This window comes from Onychomys torridus, chromosome 23, assembly GCF_903995425.1.
Source record: "Onychomys torridus chromosome 23, mOncTor1.1, whole genome shotgun sequence".
Taxonomy (NCBI): Eukaryota; Metazoa; Chordata; class Mammalia; order Rodentia; family Cricetidae; genus Onychomys; species Onychomys torridus.
In genome coordinates, this window is record NC_050465.1 from 20,325,852 (window position 1) to 20,349,612 (window position 23,761).

The 23,761-nt window shown below is 40.0% G+C and overlaps 1 protein-coding gene across 2 annotated transcripts in view; it reads right to left on the reverse strand.

Annotated features, from left to right (window-relative positions):
- Tmem232 (transmembrane protein 232) overlaps positions 1–23,761 on the reverse strand; it is a 332,354-nt gene that overhangs the window by 280,519 nt on the left and 28,074 nt on the right. For both annotated transcript variants that reach the window (XR_004943602.1, XM_036173475.1), the window contains exon 6: positions 22,082–22,334. Coding sequence is in view for 1 of the 2 variants with exons in the window: in XM_036173475.1 (XP_036029368.1) it covers positions 22,082–22,334 (253 nt within the window). In the remaining variant the exon portion in view is untranslated. The remainder of the gene's footprint in view (positions 1–22,081; positions 22,335–23,761) is intronic.

A 23,761-nucleotide genomic window follows, 5' to 3' on the forward strand; every position in this document is an offset into this window, starting at 1 on the left:
AGCAAAGTAGTAAAAATGTTATATGTTACATAAAACAGCAGCAGAAAAGTCTTTCACAGACTGGGAGATGGCTCAGTTGATAATGCACTTGCTGTCCAAATATGAAGATCTGAGTTCAGGTCCCTTGAGCCCACCAAAAGAAACTGGGTGTGGCAGCACAGCCTGTCACACCAGCACTGAGGGTAGCAGAGACAGGTGGAGTCACTGGCCAGACAGTCCAGCTAATGTACAAACTCCAAGTTCAGTGAGAAACAAAAACTAAGTGGGGAGCTGATTGGTGACAGACACCCAGTGTCAACCTTTGGCCCTACATTGGCCCTACATACATGTCCACACTAGCAAGTTCACACACATTCCTCTCTCTCTCTCTCTCTCTCTCTCTCTCTCTCTCTCTCTCTCTCTCTCTCTCTCTCAAAAATCTATACTCCTGAGTAGACTGAGATTCTGAAAGATAAGTTTCCTAAAATTCAGAACTCAAATTCAGAGCTATGCTCATCTTGAGTTTCAGGCATGCAAAATTTCTGTCACCAAGTCATGTCCAATGAACTGTTTTTGCTTTGTTTTGTTTTGTTTTTACATCTGTCTTTGCTATATGCATCTCTCTCCCATTCTTACATAGATCTCTCACCAATTGTCTTATTTATCATTCTTTCTCATCAGCAGGTACTTTAGAATATGTTTTTTTAAAAAATGGTGACATCAGAACACAAGCACATTAGGAAAGCCTAGATCCTCCTTCTGCCACATAGATACATCAGTTTACACTGGGAGAAATGCAGAAACTAGGAGAAAGGCTTCTGCATGGTGAAAAGTAGGAATTTACCCACACTAGCACTAGTAGGAAGAATAGAACCATCCACACTGTAACCTCTCCCACAAGCACAGTATTGTAAAACTGGAATGGAGCAGTCAGCTAAAGCTGCCCCAGCCTGGAAAGGACATAGGCATCTAAAATCAGGAAGCCTACAGGATTCAAAATTTTGTACAAATAATTCCACACCATAGCACACTACATTTAAATGTCCAAGCTAGCAAATTCTGAAAACAACAAGAAAAGAATCCCTTGTCATTTACAAGGTGGGTACCAGGAGATGATTAGTGAATGAGTACCAGGAGACTAATGAGTGAGTTCCAGGAGATGACTAGTGAGTGAGTACCAGGAGATGACCAGTGAGTGAGTACCAGGAGACTAGTGAGTGAGTACCAGGAGATGACTGGTGAGTGAGTACCAGGAGACTAGTGAGTGAGTACCAGGAGATTACTAGTGAGTGAGTACCAGGAGACGATTAGTGAATGAGTACCAGGTGACTAATGAGTGAGTACCAGGAGGCTAGTAAGTGCCAGGGGACTAGTCAGTGAGTACCAGGAGACTAGTCAGTGCCAGGGGACTAGTGAGTACCAGGAGACCAGAAGCTGCATTTTCAGATACTTTCTTGAGGAGAAAGAGAGATGATATTTTGTTTGTGCTCTAACAAATAAAACTTGCCTGACGATCAGAGGGCAAAGCCAGCCACTAGTTAGCCACAAAAGGCCATGCAAATGTGGCACACACCTTTAATCCCAACACTAGGGAGGCTGAGACAGGAAATAATATGGCTGGGTGGAGAGGAGAATGTAAGGCAGGAGGAGACAGGAACAGTCTTCCCAGTGGAGGAGTTGGTGAGGTGAGAGGTGGCTGTGGCTTGTTCCTCTGCTTCTGTGATCTTTCAGCTTTCACCCTGATATCTGACGCCAGGTTTTTGAGACCAATTAGGATTCAAGCTATATCTGGCATCCAACTTGTGAGGCACGAATTCATGAAAAAGCTGCTTGCCTGTGGCTTTGCAACCACTGGCTCATGCTGGAGCTACACAAGGTCAGAGTCACTACCCTCTTGGCTAGAGTTTCCTTTTCTTCCCCCAGCCCTCGGAGGGAGCCTGGGATCCCAGGTAGCCTCTCTGCAACAGACTTCCCAGGTTTTGGAGCTCCAAAAGCCACAAGAGTCAGCTGCTTTCACATGTTCCCCCATGCAGATGGCTGCCTCTCTGGCTTCTCTCTACCAGTGGGTTGTGGCTTTCCCTGGATCCCCTCCAAGGGCTGCTGCCACACTAGGTAGCTGCCTCACTTCACCATCATCTGAGACATTATTATTAGCAAATTTGGTGAGTCAATTGAGATTTCTTAAAAAGTTAGTTTTAAAAAATGTGGTGATATTTTGTTTGTGATCTATTTTTTTTATTTTAATTCTATATATGCATATGTATGGGTATGTGCGTGTGATATTGATGTGAATACAGATGCCCACAGAAGGCAGAGGATCCCTGGAGCTGGAGTTACAGGCAGTTTTGAACATCTGACATAGGTACTAGGGACTGAACTTGTGTCCTCTGCAAAAGCAATACAAAGTCAATCTTCAAGCTACCTCTTCATCCTCCATTGCTTTCATTATTACAAATAACAGTTCAAAATCAGACAGCAATGAGAATGAAGAGACTAACATAATAGTGGAGACTAAATAGGCCTAACAGACGTGGACAGAATACTGAAGGTGTAAATTAAGTACAATTTTGGAGAAAACTGGGTCATATAAGGCATCAAAAAAAAGACTGGAAAATAGTCTAAGACAAGCAAAAACACAGCATACTGAAACTTCAGAATGGTACCACAGCAGTACAAAGAGGGACGTTTATTATGACGCATAGTCCCAAGTTATTTTACAGCCAAAGAGACAGAAGGAGACAAACTAAACCCAAAGTTAGCAGAAAGCAACAAAGAAAAAATTTGAATAGAAATAAAGGATAGAAAAAAATTCAAAGCAAAAAAGTTTTTAAATAATGGACAAAACTAACTAATATTAATTTAATACAGCAATAAGAAACAGATAAAACTAAAAATTATAGCAATATTACAACTGATGTAAGACATAAAAAGGGCAATAAAACTACTATTAAAAACTGTAATAAAACAATCTCCAACCTCAAGCACTACTATAGAGCTACCGTAATAAAAACAGCTTCGCACTGGCATAATAACCAACATGTGGACCAATGGAATCGAATTGAAGACCTTGACATTAACCCGCACACCTATGAACATATAATTTTTTACAAAGAAGCCAAAAATATACAATGGAAAAAAGAAAGCATCTTCAACAAATGGTCCTGGCATAACTGGATGTCAACGTGTGAAAGGCTGCAAATAGATCCATATCTGTCGCCATGCACAAAACTTAAGTCCAAGTGGATCAAAGACTTCAATATAAATCCAGTTACTCTGAACCTGATAGAAGAGAAAGTAGGAAGTAGTCTTGAATGCATTGGCACTGGAGATCACTTTCTAAATATAACACCAGTAGCACAGACACTGAGAGAAACAATCAATCAATGGGACCTGCTGAAACTGAGAAGCTTTTGTAGAGCAAAGAACATGGTCAACAAGACAAAGCAACAGCCTACAGAATGGGGAAAGGTCTTCACCAACCCCACATCTGACAGAGGGCTAATATCCAGAATATATAAAGAACTCAAGAAATTAGACATCAAAATGCCCAAGAGTCCAATTAAGAAATGGGCTATAGAACTAAACAGAGAATTCTCAACAGAGGAAACTCAAATGGCTGAAAGACATTTAAGGAATTGCTCAACATCCCTAATTATCTGGGAAATGCAAATCAAAACGACTCTGAGATACCACCTTATACCTGTCAGAATGGCTAAGACAAAAAACACTGAAGACAGCTTATGCTGGAGAGAATGTGGAGCAAGGGGAACACTCCTCCACTGCTGGTGGGAATGCAAGCTTGTACAGCCACTTTGGAAATCAATATGGCGCTTCCTTAGAAAATTGGGAATCCCACTAGGGAGGCAAAGCCAGGCAGATCTCTGTGAGTTCGAGGCCAGCCTGGTCTACCAAGTGAGTTCCAGGAAAGGCACAAAGCTACACAGAGAAACCCTATCTCGAAAAAAAAAAAAGAAAAAAAAATTGGGAATCCATCTCCCTCAAGACCCCGCTATACCACTCTTGGGCATATACCCAAGGAATGGTCAATCATACCACAAGGGCATTTGCTCACCTATGTTCATATCAGCATTGTTTGTAATAGCCAGAACATGGAGACAACCTAGATGCCTTTCAACTGAAGAATGGAGCAGAGAAAAACAATGACATCATGAGGTTTGCTGGCAAATGGATGGATCTAGAAAAAAAATCATCCTGAGTGAGGTAACACAGACTCAGAAAGACAAACATGGTATGTACTCACTCATAGGAGGATACTAGATATAAAACAAAGATGACTAGACTGCTACTCACAACTCCAGGGAGGCTTCCTAGAAAACAGGACCCTAAGAAAGACACAGGGATCGCCCAATGACGGAGAAATGGATGAGATCTACATGAACAACCTGAACGTGAGTGGGGGTAATGAAGGGCAAGGTTCGAGGGAAAGAGAACTTAGAGGAGCAGGAGATCCCAGCTGGATCAAGAACAGAAAGGGAGAACAAGGAATAACAGACCATGATAAATGAAGACCACATGAGAATAGGAAGAAGCAAAGTGTTAGAGAGGTCCCCAGAAATCCACAAAGATACATCCACTGTAGACTGCTGGCAATGGTCGAGAGAAAGCCTGAACTGACCTAGTCTGGTGATCAGATGGTCAAACACCCTAACTGTCCTGCTAGAACTCTCATCCAATAACTGATGGAAGTGGATGCAGAGATCCTTGGCCAGGCCCCAGGTGAAGCTCCAGGAGTCCAATTGGCGAGAAAGATGAGGGATTGTAAGTGTATGAACTGTTGAGACCAAGATTGGAAAAAGCACAGGGACAAATAGTCAAACTAATGGAAACACATGAACTATGAACCAAAAGCTGTGGAGCCCCCAACTGGATCAGGTCCTCTGGATAAGTGAGACAATTGAATAACTTGAACTGTTTGGGAGGCATCCAGGCAGTGGGACCCGGACCTGTCTTTAGTGCATGGGCTGGCTGTTTGGAACCTAGGGTTTATTCGGGGACAGTTTGCTCGGCCTGGAAGGAGGGGACTGGACCTGCCTGTACTGAATCCACCAGGTTGAGCTGAATCCCCAGGGGAGTCTTGGCCCTGGAGGAGATGGGAATGGGGGGAGGGGCTAGGGGAAGGTGAGGGCGGGGGCAGGAGGGGGGAGGACAGGAGAACCCATGGCTGATATGTAAAATTAAATTATAAAAAAACTGTAAGATACTGTAATTACACAACCCAGTATAAATAAATAAATGTTTCTAGACATGTGTAATCGAGCAAGGATTAATTAGAAAGAGAATGTGAGTCCACCTGCAAGTAGTAAAATGGTTAAAACAGTAACCAAAAACTTCACACCTAGGACAAGCACCAGACGATTTCAATAGCAAACGCGATCATCAAAAAATTGGTCATGGGAATGGCCAGCCCCAATTTATGTATCTACAACACACGTTTTGCACGGGCTCAGGGAACATCACAGAAGAGGAGGCAGAAAGACTGTAGGAGCCAGAGGGGCAGGACGCCTGCTGGGAGACAGTGTCAGGGGAGCTATACCCATAATACCACAATGTATGGCTGCCTAACCAGGTCCAGAACAAGGACACCACCAATGGACATGTTAATGGAGATGGGGGCAAATCTCACTGGGCCAAACTTCTAGACAAAGAACTAGAGGAAACCAAGGGATGCTGAGAGAGGAAGAACCAGTCTTCCTTAGGGGTGAGCCCCCGAATTTCATGTATATACTATATAGAGAAGCAAAATTAAACCTGCTGAGGCTTCAGCAGGTGCTACTTATATAGGGAGGGGTGTGTGTGTGTGTGTGTGTGTGTGTGTGTGTGTGTGTGTGTTATAATAACCATAAAAAGCAGTCATGAAATTAAAGAGGACTTGAAGGAAGAATTAAGAATTTAAGGAAGAGGAATTAAGGAAGGGGGATTCAGGAGAGGCTGGAAGAGGAGAACATGGAAGGGACTGGAGGAAGAGAAGTCAGTTGGGGAGGGGGTTACATGTTAAAGTTAAAATTAATAAAGAAGACAATGTCATCGCTTCTCAACCTTTTCCCAATGGACAACTGGAGAGGGCAGAGTACTTTCAAACTCATTTCATGAAACAAAATATGATACCACAAGAAAAGATCAATTTATGATACCACAAGATAAAAATATGATAAGAAAAGATATACATCGATATCCTGATAAACTCAGATGCAAAACTCCTCAACGAAGATACTAGTGTGTGAGACAGCTTCTCCCTACAGTGCCAAATACCTGAGTCAAACAACTCAAGGGAGAAATTATTTACGGTATTTGTCTCAAGGCTTCAGAGACTTCATTTAAGGTGTCAAGAGCCTGGGGCAGAAGAGGTTTTTTTATCCTGTGCCTCCCAGGAAACAAAACAAGTAGATGACTATGACCCAGGGCAGTCTTCAAAGGCACCCAGCACCAGGTCCCCTCCAGCTCTGCCTCATCTCCAAAATGATACCACTGGGCATTCCAATCATGGCCCTGTGGGGACATTTCAAACTCAAACTATAACAATGCACTAAAAAGATCACACACTGTGAGCAAAAATTGATCCCTGGGGTAACAAACACAGTTCCATAGGATATATCATTTAATATTATGTTCCCACTTAAACAATGAAGGACAAACTCCCACATGATAGTAATAATTTAAATTGATGTCTGGTTGTTCTCAATTAAAAAGAAGCAGACAAGGCATTAAAAAAAATAAGCAAAATAATGTAAAGGTCCCTTAACACTTGTTGAGAGATCATATATGTGCCTGGATCTCTGTGACCCTGAAGAGCAAGCAAGAACAGTGGAAAGCAAACCACATTTAAGATGTTGCTAAAGAAAATGGCGGGAAAATAAACTTTCAAACCATGAGTTTGCTAATGATTAATCTCTAAAGTATATAAGGAAGTTATAAATTCAATGAATTTAAAAAAAAAAAAAAAACAAGGAGACTGGCAAGATAGCCCAGAGGGTCAAGGCATCCTTTGCACAAGCCTGGTGACCTGAGGTCACCTGAGGCTGAGAAAAAACAACCCACAAAGTTGTCCTCAGACCCTCATACTCACAATGTGACATGTGTACCCCCACACCATACACGCACACATTAATAAGAAATCCTCGTAACTTGAAATAGAGAAAGTATACAGGAGGATTTGGAGGGAGGAAAGGGAAGAGAGAAATATAACTATGATTTCAAGAATTAAAAAATATATACTGTGAAGATATTGATCTTGGACAGGCAGATGTTTGACAACATATTGTACTAACTTTTTCTAGCTTTCTCTATGTGTCCTTTCTGAATAAACAGTGAATCTCCATAGTCACATAGGCTGACTACATAGTCAAATCTCTCCCCACAGCCAAGATGAAAATCCACAGGGTATACTAGAGGGTGGCATACACCCACAATCCCAGCACTCAGTGGGATGCAGCTTTGTAGTGAGTTCCAGGCAAAGAGTAACTACATGACAAGACCCTATCTCAAAGAGGCAAACAAAAATCAAACTATAAATTTACCCAGAATTTCTCAAAAGATAAAACAGCAACTACCTTGCTCCCACCAAAAAAAAAAAAAAAAAAAGACAAAGGACTTGAAAAGGTGTTTCTCAAAAGAAGATATACAAATGGCTAAAGGGATATGGATGATGCTGAAAGTGACCAGATCAATGTAATCAAGATTGTGAAGAACCTGGAACCCTTTTACACTTTTATGGAGAATGTTAATATGGTGCAGCCACTCTGGAAAGCTGTAAGCAACTTCTCTGAAAGCTTCAAAGGCAAACTGTCATGTGGCCTGGCTATGCTACTTTGGGGGATTTATCCAAAAGAATTAAAAAGGAGATCTAAAAGCATATGAGCATCCCTGTGTTCATGAGACCTGTTTCCTGCAGCAGCACATAAGAATCTTAATGATATTGTGGCAACTGAATCAAGCCAGTCACAGAAGGGAAAGTACTTCAATTATGCATATGGCAGGTAAATAAAAATGGTTAAGGTCAGGTCCTGGCTTTGGATGCATCAAAACTAGCCTGATGCACAGATGGTCGGTATGACTCTGGCTGGACAAGGGTGGCATGCAAATGCTTAAAGCAGTAATGTCATACATGCATCATAGACGTGTAAAGGAAACACGGACATATGTGTGTGCACATGTACAGATACAATTTCATATATGTTACATATGATTTATGTATAATTTGGACCAGAAGCCTAAACCTCTCCTCTCTTTTCATTACTGATTTGTTGTTATGAAGTGATGGGTTAGAATCTACTTTGGCACTCTGGATGTTTGAAAAACTGTTTTATTTCTGGCTCATTGCTCTTTTCATATATTCTTTATATTTCACTTAAGTTTATATAATTCATATATATTTATATATTTCTTATATATTAAAGAAAAAAGAGAACAGTTTGAAAGGAAGGAGAGGACAGTGGTAGGGAGAGAGGACAGAGATGGGTAATGGAATGAATAGTATGAAGGTACAGTGACATTTTAGGATGAAAATGTCATAATGAATAATTTTGTCTGTGAATTTTAAAAAGGAAATGAATGGCAAGGAGAAATAATTAAACTCAGAATGAAAGAGAAGGACAGTGAGTCCAAGGGGTGATGTGTTGTACAGACTTAAAGTCCTGAGATCTGTACAAGAGTGTGACCACAGACAAATACTATGCTGCATGTTTAAAATCTGTTTAAAAAGTAGTTCTCCCTTGGCATTTGTAAAATATTCCTTAATTTATAAAGATTACAATGAGTATTAGGACAAATGTCCCTAATGTGGCAATGTGAGATTAAATACGTATGTATGTGTGTAAGCGTGTATGCACATGCATGTGTGTATGTGTGCCTCTACACACATGTATAACATAATATTAAAATTTAATGTTGATCACATCAAAACACTGAAAAAACACTATCCACTCTAAACCTCAACAAGCATCAGACCAAATAATGTGCAAGACTGAGTTAGTGATTTTTCTGACAGTTACCAGGTCACTCTCTGCTCTTTGTTGTTTTGTTTTGGGTGTTGGTGTTGTTGTTGTTGTTGTTGTTTTGGTAGTTTGTTTGCTTGTTTTTGTTTTTGGTTTTGGTTTGTTTGGTTTTCTGAGACAGGATTTCTCTGTGTAGCCCTGGCTATCCTGGAACTCGCTCTATAGACCAGGCTGGCCTTGAACTCAGTGATCTGCCTGCCTCTACCTCTCAAAGAGTGTTGGGATTAAGGGTTGTACCACCACCTCCCAGTAACTGGCTTACTTTTAATAGATGGAAGGGCTGGAAAGAAAAGTATTAACTTCCAGGCCAGATAAAATATGAGAATAAATCATTCTGAAACACGCCAGTGACCTTAATTCTGACACATGTAACACAGAATTTACAAGTGCATAATGAGTTACTTTTTATTAATTCATATTAATTCATATTAACTCCTTAATTAATTTGGACAGGAAGTCTAAACCTCTCTCCTGTCATTGCTGATACACTGTTATGAACTGACAGGTTAGAATGTATCTAATGCTTTAGAAATAGCTGCTATTTTTAGGTCATTGCTCTTTTTCCTCTGTGTTCAGCTGTAGATGAATTTTAGACAACTGAACCAAATGAAATACTTTGTATCATCTGTGCTTCAAAATGTTAATTCATAAGATTGTAGGCAAAGTGCTTGAAAAATTCAGTTTGTTATTTCACAGTGGTTCTCTGCATGGGATGAGCCTTCTGTATGCTATGAATATGTATTACTCTCATTGGTTAATAAAGAAGCTGTTTGGTCAATAGCCAGGCAGGATAAGGTTAGGCAGAAAAAACAAACTAGGGAGGTGAGAATAAGGGTGGAGAGAAGGGGAGACGTGAGCCAGCAGCCCAAGAAGGAAGATACCAGAGGACCAGTTAAGCCATGGCCATGTGGCAATACACAGATTAATAGAAATGTAAGAGCTAGTTAGTAATAAGCCTGAGCTAATGGCCGAGCATTTATAATTAATATAAACATTTGGATATTTATTTGGGATGAGGAGGTCAGGAGAGAAAGCTCTGCCTTCCCTTTACAGTTCTCAACCTTCCCAATGTTTTGACCCTTTAATATAGTTCCTTATGATGTGGTGACCCCCCATTATAAAATTATTTTTATTGCTACTTCATAGATATAATTTTGTTACTGTTATAAATCATAATGTAAATATCTGTATATTTCCAATGGTGTAAGGTGACCCCCATGAAAGGGTCATTCAACCCCCAAAGGGATCACAACTCACAAGTTGAGAACCCCTGCCCTATGGTAACTGCAACACAGATAAGCAAAACAAAACAGTAGGGGCCTTTTAATTGAAACATAAACAGAGATGGATAGAAATGATGACAAAACGTCCTGAGAAAAATGGCAAGATGTTTGAACTCTAAAATATCCCAGTGACCCTTTACCTAGTTAGTTTGGATTTTATGAAAATCCTAAAATAAATGTAGAAGATCAGTTTAAGCTTTTAAATCTATAATTTTTTTCTACAGATGCCACACATTACATTTCACTGAAGCAATATTGAGGGGGGGTGCCTGCTCTCATGTTTGCTGAGCATGACACGGTCATAGGCCACAAAATGTAGCCATTAACTTTGCTTTGGAAATGGAACTACAAACAAGCTATGGAGTCTTTTTTTCCTTACACTTACTATTTCCAGTTATTGCCAGCCATTCTGAACTGAAAACACTCCCTTCTATCTCTCCTGCACTCTCCTGAACTCTCTGCCCAGCTCAAAGCTGCAATACATGGGAAATGAAAGAGAACCTGTAACAGGTCCTACCAAGCTGCTTCTGTGTTCCAGGGACCCAGGCCCCAGGCCATTTTCCATGCAGTGAGGTCGGTCCAGATCCCCCTAGCCCCACCTTGAAGTGTAAGAAAACAGAAAGCATCCTGTTGCAGCCTGGAGAGCTGATGAATTCATCTCACACTGGATGCTGTAAGCACTCTCTCCGAGAAATTTACAAGGAGGGGGAATGTGATTAATATTCCAAAACCTGAGTTGCAGGTCAGGGTACAGCACACAGCTTCGTCTCAGGGAAGGGGGCAGTTGAGAAAAAGAGATTCACACAAGTTAGGATTTGCTCCTGGTCCAGTCATAGCCATCCCAAGCTTAGAAATGACATGGGGCATGAGGATGCAACAGCGATGACAGACTTCCTTTTATCATCCTCTCTACATCATAACCTGCACACATTCTCCAGCCTTCATTTGCATGTTAATGTTAACTAATTTTTATGCACATATTTTATAAAATTTTGTTGTGAATTGTCTAATCATGTCTTTTAAAATTGTGATTTCTCTGTTTTATGGATTCTTCCCTTAGACATGAAGATACTATATTATATTTTCTTTTAGTCATTAATGGACTATTCCATGAGGAACTGTGAACTTGCTAGGTAGAGTTATAATGTGTGATCATTAAAATTTTAAATATAAAATGGATAATTAATTATACAAATTCAACTTATTGATAATTCTTTCCAGCCCCTGGATGAGTGCTATATATATCAAATGCCACCATGGACAGCATGTAAACAAATATTTGTGGCACACATTTATGCATGTAATTCTGTGTACATGCTTGTCCATATGTGTGAAGATATATAGGGAAGCATACTGCTTGAAGGCAAACTATCTCCCAGCTCCCAAATATTCTCAGTATGAGTGACACACAGAGAGAGCCAATCAAGGCCAAGCTGTTTAGTAATGCTTGTCTCACAGATGGGTCACAATAACACAACAGCAAAGCAGTTACTTTTCAAGGTAGACTCTTCCCAAAATATTAAACCACATAGACAGGCCAGGGTCAAGTTTAGGTCACTCCTCAAAGACTGTTGGTTAGACCAAGGCTCAGATGCATTCAGTCAAGTTATGGGTAACTGTCAAGTTATACGTAATATTCTCATAGGAGCTCCATGTTTGAGCTACTGAGTATTTCCTTTTTAAAAAAACAAGAAAGCTGGAAGTGAATAGAATGGCAACACAAACCAAGTGAGAAAACTAGAATATTATAAAGTTTTAAAAAACTAAAAGGTGGTATTTGACAAATGTACCCGAAACAATCAGTATCTAAACAATGATGCATTTTAAATAAGAACAGAAGTTGTCAACATAAAAAGACTTTGTCATTATTAAACTATATACACACATATAGGTTACATGTGAATAAGATAAAAAAGCATTGTGGTGGTCTGAATGAGATTGGCCCCAGAAGCTCCTCTGTTTGAATGCTTGGTCACCAGGGAGTGGAACTGTTTGATGTGATTAGAAGGATTAGGAGGCGTGGCCTTGTTGAAGGAAGTGTATCACTGGGGGCAGGCTTTGAGGTTTCAAAAGCTCATGTGAGGACCAGTCTCTCCCCCTGCTTCCTTGGTCAGGATGTAGAGCTCTCAGCTGCTTCTCTAGAACCATGCCTACCGGCCATGACGCTAATGGACTAAACCTCTGTAAAGAAGCCCCTAATTAAGTGCTCTCTTTTATAAAAGTTGACTTGGTTATGGCGTCTTGTCACAGCAACAGGACAAGGACTGAGACAAGCATGACTCTCATCAGGTATCTGTGAAAATAAAATAATCTGCCTGTTCAACTTTAATTCTGCTGCTGTGATAAAAAAAGATTCTGGCCAAAAGCCACTTGGGGGAGGGGGGGGAGAGTTTATTTCATCTTACATTTCCAGGTCACTGTCCATCATGGAAGCAAAATGGAGCAGGAACTCGGGGCAGGGAGGAACATGAAGCAGAAACCATGGAGGAACTATGCTTTCTGGCTCATTCATTAGCTTTCTTGTACAACCCAGGACCACCTGCCTAGGGATGGTAGTGCCCACAGTAGACTGGGCCCTCCATACCAAATAATCAAGACCATCCCTGACAGGCATGCCCACAGTCCAATCTGATCTAGATAATTCCCCAAGAGAGGCTTCCCTCTCAGAGGACTCTAGGCTGCGTCAAGTTGACAGCCAAAGCTACGCAGGACAGCACCTTAAAGCTAGCTGTTTAATGTTATGAAACAAAGTGGTGTCAGATCTTCACATATCAAGCATATACAAAGCCCTCTGACATTTAATGTTTCTAAAAAAGATAGTCAGTTCAAAATATATAAATTCCTTGACTGTTTGCATTTCTGATGCTTTGACTATTAGAATGTGAGGATAATAAAATGTGTGACTAAGTTATTTCACGTTCTGTACTGAAGACACAATCCTGAAATCTTTCCAGCCACAGAGAAGCCATTACAACAGCCCTTCATGAGCCCACTGACATTACTTTCCACATAAAGTTTGCGAGCACTGAGAACTACATTCTCCTGCCTCACGACTCTTTCTATCTTCCTACTGCTCATGGTTTTATCAAAAAAGTTTTACAAAAAAAGACAGTCTTCTGCATTGTTCCTGAAGATTTTTTGTGTTCAGTCATAAGACAAGAACAAACACAGACATGAAAGTCCAGACTCCTTAGAAATGGAAAAATATAAAGGGAAAGACTAGTCTAGTTGAAAAAAAAAAATGGACGAATGAGGAAGGAACAGAATTATAATCAAAGTGTTAAGCATTGGACTAGTAAAGAATCTTGGCACTATATAAAAGAAACAATTAGGAAGGGAATTAGTTGCCCACAAAACTAAGCAGAAAATTTGCCACATTCCACATCAGGCAATAGATCTTTTGAAGGAGGGGTAAGAAGAGATATTATCTCCAAACTTTGAAGTACGTATGATTTATTGAAGGGTACCCAAAACATACCTGAATTTAGAGAGTGTTAAATGTTATAGTGGAATAAGACAACAGGAATGGGAACATTTGGAAATGGAATTTAAAATGTACTTAATGCTAATTAGTAGAGCGCACTAGGTGGAGGCTCTGGTGCCCTAAGCAGGAGAAGAGAGCATGTCAGCTGGGAAGCAATTGTGCAAATGGGAGTTTTCAAGCTGTGGAATCAGAGTGTGCCTAATTTTCATGATCCTGCAGCATTTGAAATAAAAAGCCATGATAAGTACTTCTTTTCATTTGTGACTACTAAATCGTCATAATATCCATTGAAATGTTTCATTTTTAATTTTAATGCATTTAATTATAATTGAATTGCATCACTTTTCTATTATCCTCCCTCCAGCCCCTCCTAGATACCTCCTCCAACTCCTCCCATACCCCCACTCTTGCATGTATAGCTTCTTTGTCTTTGATTATCACTTTATCATACATGTATGTATATGTAAAAATATATAAAAAATAACCTGCTGTATCCATTTTTTTTCTTTGTGTTCATGTGATTTCAGGGTTGACCGCTTTGTATTGAATAATTGTCCTAGTCAGGGTTTATATTGGTTCGATGAAACACCATAACCAAAGCAAGCTGGGAAGAAAAGGGTCTATTCAGCTTACACTGTCACATCACTATTCATCACTGAAGGAAGTCAGGACAGGAACTCAAGCAGGGCAGGAACCTAGAAGCAGGAGCTAATGCAGAGGCCATGAGGGGTGCTGCTTACTGGCTTGTTCTCATGGCTTTGTTCAGCCTGCTTTCTTATAGAACTCAGGACCACCAGCCCAGAGCTGGGCCTTCTCCCATCAATCTCTAATTTAAGAAAATGCCTTACAGGCTTGCATATGGCCAGATCTTATGAAGGCATTGTCTCAAATGAGTCTCCTTCCTCTCAGAGGGCTTTGTCCCAGCAGTCATTAATTGCCTGTAGTTCATTGTTTAGGGTTGGGACAGAAAATTTTCTCCCTTCCCTGTCAAAGGGTGAAAACCTCCTTTCTACTCTCTAACAAGGTAGACTCCAGCTGTTACCCTTGGTTGCTGACAGGAGCCATAAGCCTAAGTGACCCTTAACACACATGCTGCCATATTTGGGCTTCTCTCCTCTTTTCTTAGATCTAGGCCTTGCTTAAGTCTCCATAGCACCAGAACCTCTTCCCACAGATACCAGAACCTCTTCTCAGATATCAGGTGAATGAGCTGCAGTTAAGCAATTAGGCAGTTAGTCAAGAGTAGACAGATAACCCCAAGAGCAACCTTCTCTGCTGGCCGAACATCCCATAATTAAGTCCCTTCCTGCTTGAAACCCCCTTTACCTACCTATATATGCCTTGAGAGAAAAATAAAATTTTGGAGCTTGATCAGACGTCCTGCCTTGCTCTCATTCTTTGTGTCTCTTGTCCCTCTCAATTGTCAGCTCTCCCTTTAGGTCCCTGTTGAGGACCCCACTGACTGGGGCAGGTTGCCTCTCAGGGGCTGAAGGAAAGCCCCTCACTGCTAAAGACACAGCACACTTCGGATCTAACCTGATAGTTACCTTCCTCCAGTCTACTTTCCATGGTACCAGAAAATATTATGCAATTTGCCAACAGAGGAAAGCAATTGATATTCCTACCAAGCTGTAATTCCTATGGTCCCAACAATGACCAGCATAGCAAGATATCCATAAAGGTGCAGCAGTGGCACTCAGATGATGGCGGTAACCAACAGCTGTCTAATTGTACTTAAGGCCCTCTCAACAGGATGGAAATCAGGCCTCATGCTAGAAACCAAGCCATCTTCCCAAGGATAGTGAGGTCCTGGGCCTTAGGAAAGAATCTACTATCCCCACTTTGCTAGATCAGCATGATTCTTTTGTATATCCTAAGTCTTATCCCTATATCCACATATAAGCATAGCTACTACCCTTCAGCAAACAAGTTTCTCTGTACATCAAATGGTGGCCATCATAAAAAAAAAAAAAACTATAACTAGAAGCAATGATGTGATCAGCTTACCATGGTGAGCCCAGCTACTTCACAACTCTATCTGTAACTTAGAGAACATCACAGAAGGGGTAGAAATACCAGAGCAAAATATCAGGGAATCTGTTGTGAAATAGTCACTTCATTGAAACATTTGTATTAGCAATATTCCCATAAGAATGTTCTTGGTGTTGCTTGGATAGAGCAGAATACTGGGATTCCATTAACAGGTCATCTGTCTGCTCTGTACCTTGCAAGTTTGTTTTGTTGGTTTTTAATGTTTGCCAAACTGTACAGCCATTATTCAATCTTTAATGTACTTCATACTTTATAGCAGAATGAGACTGTATACCATCTGTAATTCCCTACTGAGCATATTCTAATTATAAATATAAAAGGTTGGGTTTGAATATTCAAAGATACTTTAAAATTATTTTACGTGTATGTCTGCATGATGGAAAGTACTTAAAATTTCCAAAATTACATAAATAGAACTGAACGTCTATCTTATATGTAATATTCAAACTACAGAAAAAGTAACTATTTGTGTACAGATGCAAATACACACATGTGGTTTTATTCTTGTTTGTGAAAATATATGGTTCATTCTTTCACTAATATTTGTGCACAGGATTACAGTAGGTTTATGTTTACAAAACTTTCTAAGTTTCCATGAATACTGTATTTTAGATTGTTCATAAAATTAACTTGAATACTTATTTTGAAAATAAATATTGATAAGTGGGCAATTCACTTATCAAGCAATAGAATTTCATGATAGCTACTGACACAGAAAGTCATACACTCCACAGAAACATGAGAACTGGAGAGCCAACATCCTATGTTCAGAGGTAAAGCATTCTCTTGTTTTGATAGGAAGAAGTAAAACTGTAAAACACAATATTGACATGCATTTAGCCAAATGTCATTAAGTAACCAAATTAACTCAATTATTTCATAAAGAAACTACAAAGATTATTCACTACTGACTGTTCTAAAATATGCAGAATATTAAATGACATATTATGTATTGCATATAAATGTTTTACTATAGAACATGTGCTGATATCTTTTACAGGGTGCTTTTGATATATCTGTTTTCTTCCTCTAGAACCAAGTCTTTATAAAGGCATCCACTGCTAAAAATACCTTCTTGTCCATTGTGCAAAGGCACTTAAAAAAATTCTACTTAAGTATTTCATTGCTAAATTTCAAGACCGCTTGTGGAAAAAGTTATCCATTGTCTCCACATCACATGTGAACATACCAAGAGCATCTTCTAGAACCCAATCTGTTAGGGACTACTGCTGCCTGGCCTCTACCATGATTCATTAAAAGAATAAAACAGTGATGTTCAGTCATCTGCAGCCCTGTCTCTTCAATCCACAGCATTGCCTGGTGGCTGGTATAATGAGATTCAGAAGTCCCTAGAGGACTCGTCCAATGGCAAACAGCCATGGAGTGGCACCAATATTAATAAAAACTATTGCTTCTTTTACAAGTATCTATGTTTGAGAAAAATTGATAAAAAAAAAATCAGAATTTGGAATTTGGGGATATCATACTTTTCCGTTGATGTTAAATCCATACCAAATAGAAGCAAGTGTGTGCAGTTGTGTTTTTAAGAATGTAAAGAAAATGCCACAGGCAACTGTGCTTGGCAAAGGTGAGTTCACAGAACTGTCTTCAGGAAGTAGTGTCGCTACAGGGGTAAAGAAATGCACACAGGTGTCAGGAAGGCACTAAGGACACTGCTGCAGGGGAAAAGGCCGGTCTTGGGGGGGGGGGGTTGTGTTTGCCTGAAAACGGAACAAACAGTACATGGTAGATGACAGCAGAGACACAGTGCCTCCTCCAAGGACTCAACCAGATTCTGGATCAACAGGAAAATGAAATGAATCCTAGAAAAATGAGAGCATCTAAAATGTAAGAAACTGTTAATAATGAGCAAATTACCTCAATGAATTATCAAATATCTGGGGAAAATAGATGGCAAAGGAGGAGGAGGGAAATGATCGGTTTTAATGAGGTCCCAGCATAGGGTGGCTAAGAGGCATCTGTGAGGACAGGTCCTCCCCTTGGAGACACCATGTCTGGACTCAGTGCCAAGGAGATCAGACATACCAAGTTACAAAACACAAGACAAGAATCAAAGTCTACAATCTGTAGAATCCTTTGCTCCTAGAAGATTAAAATAACATATTGAGCTGCTATAGGAGAAGACTGATTAGAAATGTGAATGCCAAGATGCATGAAAAGTAACCTCTAAACTTCATCAATATTACAAACACTGCAGAAATAGAACTGTGTACTAAAGAATAAAGACCTGTCTGAAACTGACGCTTGTAACAAACATAATTTTGAAGAAAAAAAAGAGAAAAGGTGGAGCATATTGACCCAGAAATGATAGAATCCAATTTGTTAGTTAAAGCAAGGTATACTGGAAATGAGTTAAAACAGGAGGCAACGTGGGGAGGATCATGGAGGAATTGGTGAACAGAAATCATAATCAGAATATATTGTATCAAAAAAATCCATTTTCAATAATATAAAAACTATCAGCTAGGCTTTAAGAGGTAAATATTAAAATCTGCCGCTGAAATCTCACTACCCCAAATTACGTTAAACATAGCTCATGCTGCATGAGTCAATTATGGTTTTGAGGAAAGACACATAACTGAGAGGTGGTTCTCCAGACTCAGACATAGAGGAAAGTGTCACACCAACAACAGACAAAAATAATGACCTGCGACAACTCTCAGCATACCTGTGAGGTTCAATCAGCCTGAAAGGTCTTCTCAAATTAGGGTCGCTCTTGTATAAGTAGTATCAGTGGTTCTGCTAGTCTCAAGAATCATAGCACTAGGATTATTTTATAGATTCAGCATTCAAGGCAGGTACAGAGTCAGGGATGAAAAATGACCCACAATGAGAAGTACAATGAGTAAAAGTAAGTTGAAGTTGAGTGTGGGGGGGCATAAATCTGAACCCCAGGATTGGAAGGCTGAAGAAGGAAGATGGCTCATTTCTGGCCAACTGGAACCCCATAGCAAAATATAATAGTAACAGTAATTGATGATGATGACGACGACGACGACATCGATGATGATGATGATGATGATGATGATGATGATGATGATGGTGATGACGACGATGACAATACAGTAATTGAAGAGAAGTTTCTTGATAGAAAAAGGACAGAAGAGAAAGAGAGAAAGGCAGCGACTCACAGGAACAAAGGAAACTCCTCAGGAAGGAGCAGAGTGGAGAGGAAACCGCAGTGCAGATACATCCCACAGTCGCCTCAGCCATCTCAACTTTGCAAATCACATCATGAAAGCCAGAAACCTACTGAGCTTATTTTGCATATCATCTGTCTTATAATTATTGATTTATAAAAATCCATTTTATAAAATACTGTCCCTAGGAAGTCTTGCTGAATTGAAAGCTACTTTTCATATTTAGATGTAAGCATTTTATGAAAAGTTGTTATTATACATTGCTGTGGATATTGCTCTGTGTAAATAAAGTTCTGATTGGCCAGTGGCCAGGCAGGAAGTATAGGCGGGACAAGAGAGAAGAGAATTCTGGGAAGTAGAAGACTGGGGAGAGACACCGCCAGCCGCCGCCATGAAAAACAACATGTAAAGACACTGGTAAGCCACAAGCCATGTGGCAAAGTATAGACTAACAGAAATGGGTTAATTTAAGATAGAAGAAGCAGATAACAAGCAGCCTGCCACGGCCATACAGTTTGTAAACAATGTAAGTTTCTGTGTGCTTTCTTGGTTGGGTCTGAGCAACTGTGAGACTGGCGGGTAAGAGAGATTTGTCCTGACTGGGCCAGGCAGGAAAACTCTAACTACAAATGGCGTCCAACGTGTTAGCAAGAGTTTCCACCTAGAACCTGAGAAAAAAGATTCTAAATGGAGCTAAAAACAGCTTCCTAGTTGTCTTTCTCAAGTTAGTGGCAGCCTGCCGGTTTGAGCTACTATGGAGGGTTCCTGGCAGGTTCCTGGCGTGTTCGTCTGACCTTCAGTGTGGCAGGAATGAAGAATCTACAAGCGGCACTTTACTCTGCTGTGTGGTAGATTTAGCCTTTGCTAGTTTAAAACAACAACAACAAAAGGTTTCTGGGCTATGAACTGCTTTGATAGAACTGCTTCTGATAGTTGATGGTATACATGGCTCCAGACCCAGAGCTGTCAGTAAACTGTACCACCGCCATGTTGGGAAGCTGAGGTGGGCAGAGCCAGGAGCCACAGTGGCCTTTCAGTCTTATAAAGATGGATATTGCACAGAGAATCTGGTTTATCTTGTCTTTGGAATTTTTAACTACAGAAAAAGATTTGATTGTAAAAGCTGTTGAGTCAAATAAATATGTAAATTTTAAAGGTTCCTTGACTTCAAAATTTGGATATAAGGATATGTTGCTTTGGAAGAGAGTCTCTGCTTTTGTTTCCATAGAAAGCCAGAGGCTATGGACTTGTTTCAGATTACGATACATCAGGTTTGATCAGCCAAGACCACCTGAAAGGTCTCTGATGACACAATGGCCCAGATGATCTGACATCCAGAATGGTTTCAAGGCAACTGGCTCAGAGGTTCACCCTAATGGACTACTCTATAACCCTAAAATTTTCTTTGTATCCCCATAAGATACAGCGCCCCCCTCCAGCAGGAAGTAGTAAGAGAAACTATGCCCACATTCCCAAAATTATCAAGCTGGCTTTGGAGATAGAATTGGCTCACTCCTTCTCTAAACCCAGACATATTGCTAAAAGAAAAGGTTAAGAGATTCTTGTGTCCCAAATCAGAAGAGCCCTCTGGTGTGGGACAGAGAAAAACCAATATTTTTATTTAAAGCAGGTTGATTATAAATGTGATCTCTTTCTAAAGAAAAAGAGGGGATATGATATAGATATAATAGGATGAAAGGGTAGATTAATGAACTTCTAAAGAGCAACAACTTGTTTAAAATGTTTTACATTGGTATAGATTTTAGTCTATTGATACAAACTTAAGGTTAATTTTGTTATACGGTGTGCATATTTCTACTCATGTTTAAGGTATTATGTTTGTATAGCTCATTTAAAATTGTAATGGATAATTAAAAATAGATTAATAACTGGTCATCTATGATAATCATACTCATAGCCATGTTAGTTAAGTCTTCTAGCTATACACAGAGATATTTCAGATAGACAGGTAATCTTCAAACACTTCAAAGGTCTACAGAATATGGCATTTAAAATATTTTTAAAATTTAGACTTTCTGGACAATGAGACATGTCTGCTCCTGGCAGCACCGATTTACTTCAGAGAGGAGGATGGGCATTGAAGACACTTCATATGGAGTTTATCTTCACCTTGGCAAAAATAGCCATTTGGGCAAGAAACTGTTCTTGCCTGGACTGCTCGATCAACTGGACATGCAGGACCCATAGAAAGGTGACCACTGAACTTTGCTTGACAAAATGGTCCTTCAGGTTCCTGCTTCGCAGAGGAAGCTGCCAGAAATTCTACAGGACACTGAGAGAAGTGACTGAGAGACTCTAGCCCTGTGGGCTGAAGACAAATGTCCCAACTTTACAAAGAAACATTAGGTGACTGTCCAGGCTGCCAGCTGTCTCTGTCTACCCTGCAAGACTCCCGAAAGTTGCTTGCATCCTTCTCCCATTTCTCAGGTAATATTATATCCTTCTGAGGTCTTTGATGTGGTTGAAGTCTAGATAGTTATAATTTCCTCAGTTATGATAAAAGATAAGTTAGATATAAAACCTTAGACTCACAAATATAAGATAGATAGGATATCTTCTTTAATATTGTAACTGTAATTCTTGCTTGATAATTTTGTTATATGTAATTTTACTATGTAAAAGTTAAAACCATCCTTTAAAAAAAAAAAGAAAAGGGGAAGTGCTGTGGATATTGCTCTGTATAAATAAAGTTCTGATTGGCCAGTGGCCAGGCAGGAAGTATAGGCGGGACAAGAGAGAAGAGAATTCTGGGAAGTAGAAGACTGGGGAGAGACACCGCCAGCCGCCGCCATGAAAAACAACATGTAAAGACACTGGTAAGCCACAAGCCATGTGGCAAAGTATAGACTAACAGAAATGGGTTAATTTAAGAGAGAAGAAGTAGATAACAAGCAGCCTGCCACGGCCATACAGTTTGTAAACAATGTAAGTTTCTGTGTGCTTTCTTGGTTGGGTCTGAGCTACTGTGGGACTGGCGGGTAAGAGAGATTTGTCCTGACTGGGCCAGGCAGGAAAACTCTAACTACAATACATAGAACACAGGGACATTGGGAAAGTATTATTCACTAAAATGAAAAGCAGGTTACTTACAATTGACAGAGATCTTGGAAGAGAAATATTTCAAAAGACTTAAAATGCTTGTTCCCTCTAATTCTGGGGGTTCTTCCCACTTGTCCATGAACACAAGCTCCTTCTGTGGACTTGTACAGTCACAGAACCCAATCAAAGCTGTTTTCCTCAGAGAAGAGGTAGCTGCATATAAACACACTTCCGAAATAATTGTTGTATATGTGAAGATAACTTCTGAGGCCCAGGAAAGGTCATATGCCTTATGATTTTCTTCCTGAAACAAAAAATTCAAAAGTATGCATTAGAAAGCCAAAGTATATTCTGTCAGAAACTGTATGTATAGTATGGTTTTAACAAAAAAGATGTATTCAAATGTCATGCAATTGTTATAAAACAAATTAAAATTTCCAAAATGTGCTCATTAAAACTTAGTTTGGGATGGGTATGTTTTATGAAAAACATTAGTTCAGAAATTTAAGTAACTAATATATATGTTAAGCAACAAGCATTCAATTTCTTTTTTTTATTAATTAACTTATTTTTTATGTATACAATGTTCTGCCTGTATGTATGTCTGCAGGCCAGAAAAGGGTACCAGATGCCATTAGAGATGGTTGTGAGCCACCATGTGGTTGCTGGGAATTGAACTCAGGACCTCTGGAAGAGCAGCCAGTGCTCTTAACCTCTGAGTCATCTTTCTAGCCACCTCAACTTCTTTAGTAATCAGTGCCTGGTAGGCTGCCCAAGTAGTTGTCATTATATCCATACATATACTGGCAGCATTAAGTGTTCTCAGCAGCCTAAAAAAAGGAAAGACTACATGAAGTTGGGAGGGAACAGTAGAAGAAAGTGGTACGGGAGTAGGAGACGATTTGATCAAAATAGACGAATTATGTGCATGAAGTTCTCAAATAATAAATTAAAAGAAATATCACTCTCCATATTGTGTTGGAAAATACTCTTTTCTAGTATATATAACTTTCATATTCATAGAAATACAAAAACATTGCAGCTTTCAGGACAGAATTAAAGAATGTGTCCCAAGAACCTGTTCATAGGAACAGGCTCACAGGGAAGTTCATAGAAAAAGAGAGGAGGCAGCTAGAGGAGAGGTAGCTCAGTGCATAAATGCTTGTTATGCGAACCTGAGGACCTGAGTTCAGATCCCTAGCATCCACATAAAACACACATAGTTAGCAACACATGCCTGGAATCTTAGAATTGTGACAGGGAAACAGAATATCGCTCCAGGTTCAGGGAGAGATAGTCTCAAAACATAAGACAGAGAGTGATAGGCAAACACACCTAACATTGACCTCTGGTCTACAGACACATACACAAGCACAGACACCCACCAACACCACAAACACAGGGGACATGGGGGGGGGGGGACAGAAAGAGAGAGAGATCATAGTATTTCACTAACTAATGTCTTTGAAAGAAACTGTGAAAACTGAGTTAAATTTTCATTTCTAAGAATGGCAAATGCAGATGCAAAAATTCCTACTGTTGATGATACCACATACTTTGGTTACAGGGTACAGGGAAATCAAGCCGGAGAGGAACTAGAGGCGACCTCCATGATGGCTAGTGTTCCTAGTCCCAGAATGTCCCGTGCAGACTGCTGGGAGATAAAACTCAACAGCATCCCCTAGCTGTAGACGCTGATAGCTACAATCCCAGTCTCCAAGGAAGGCAAAC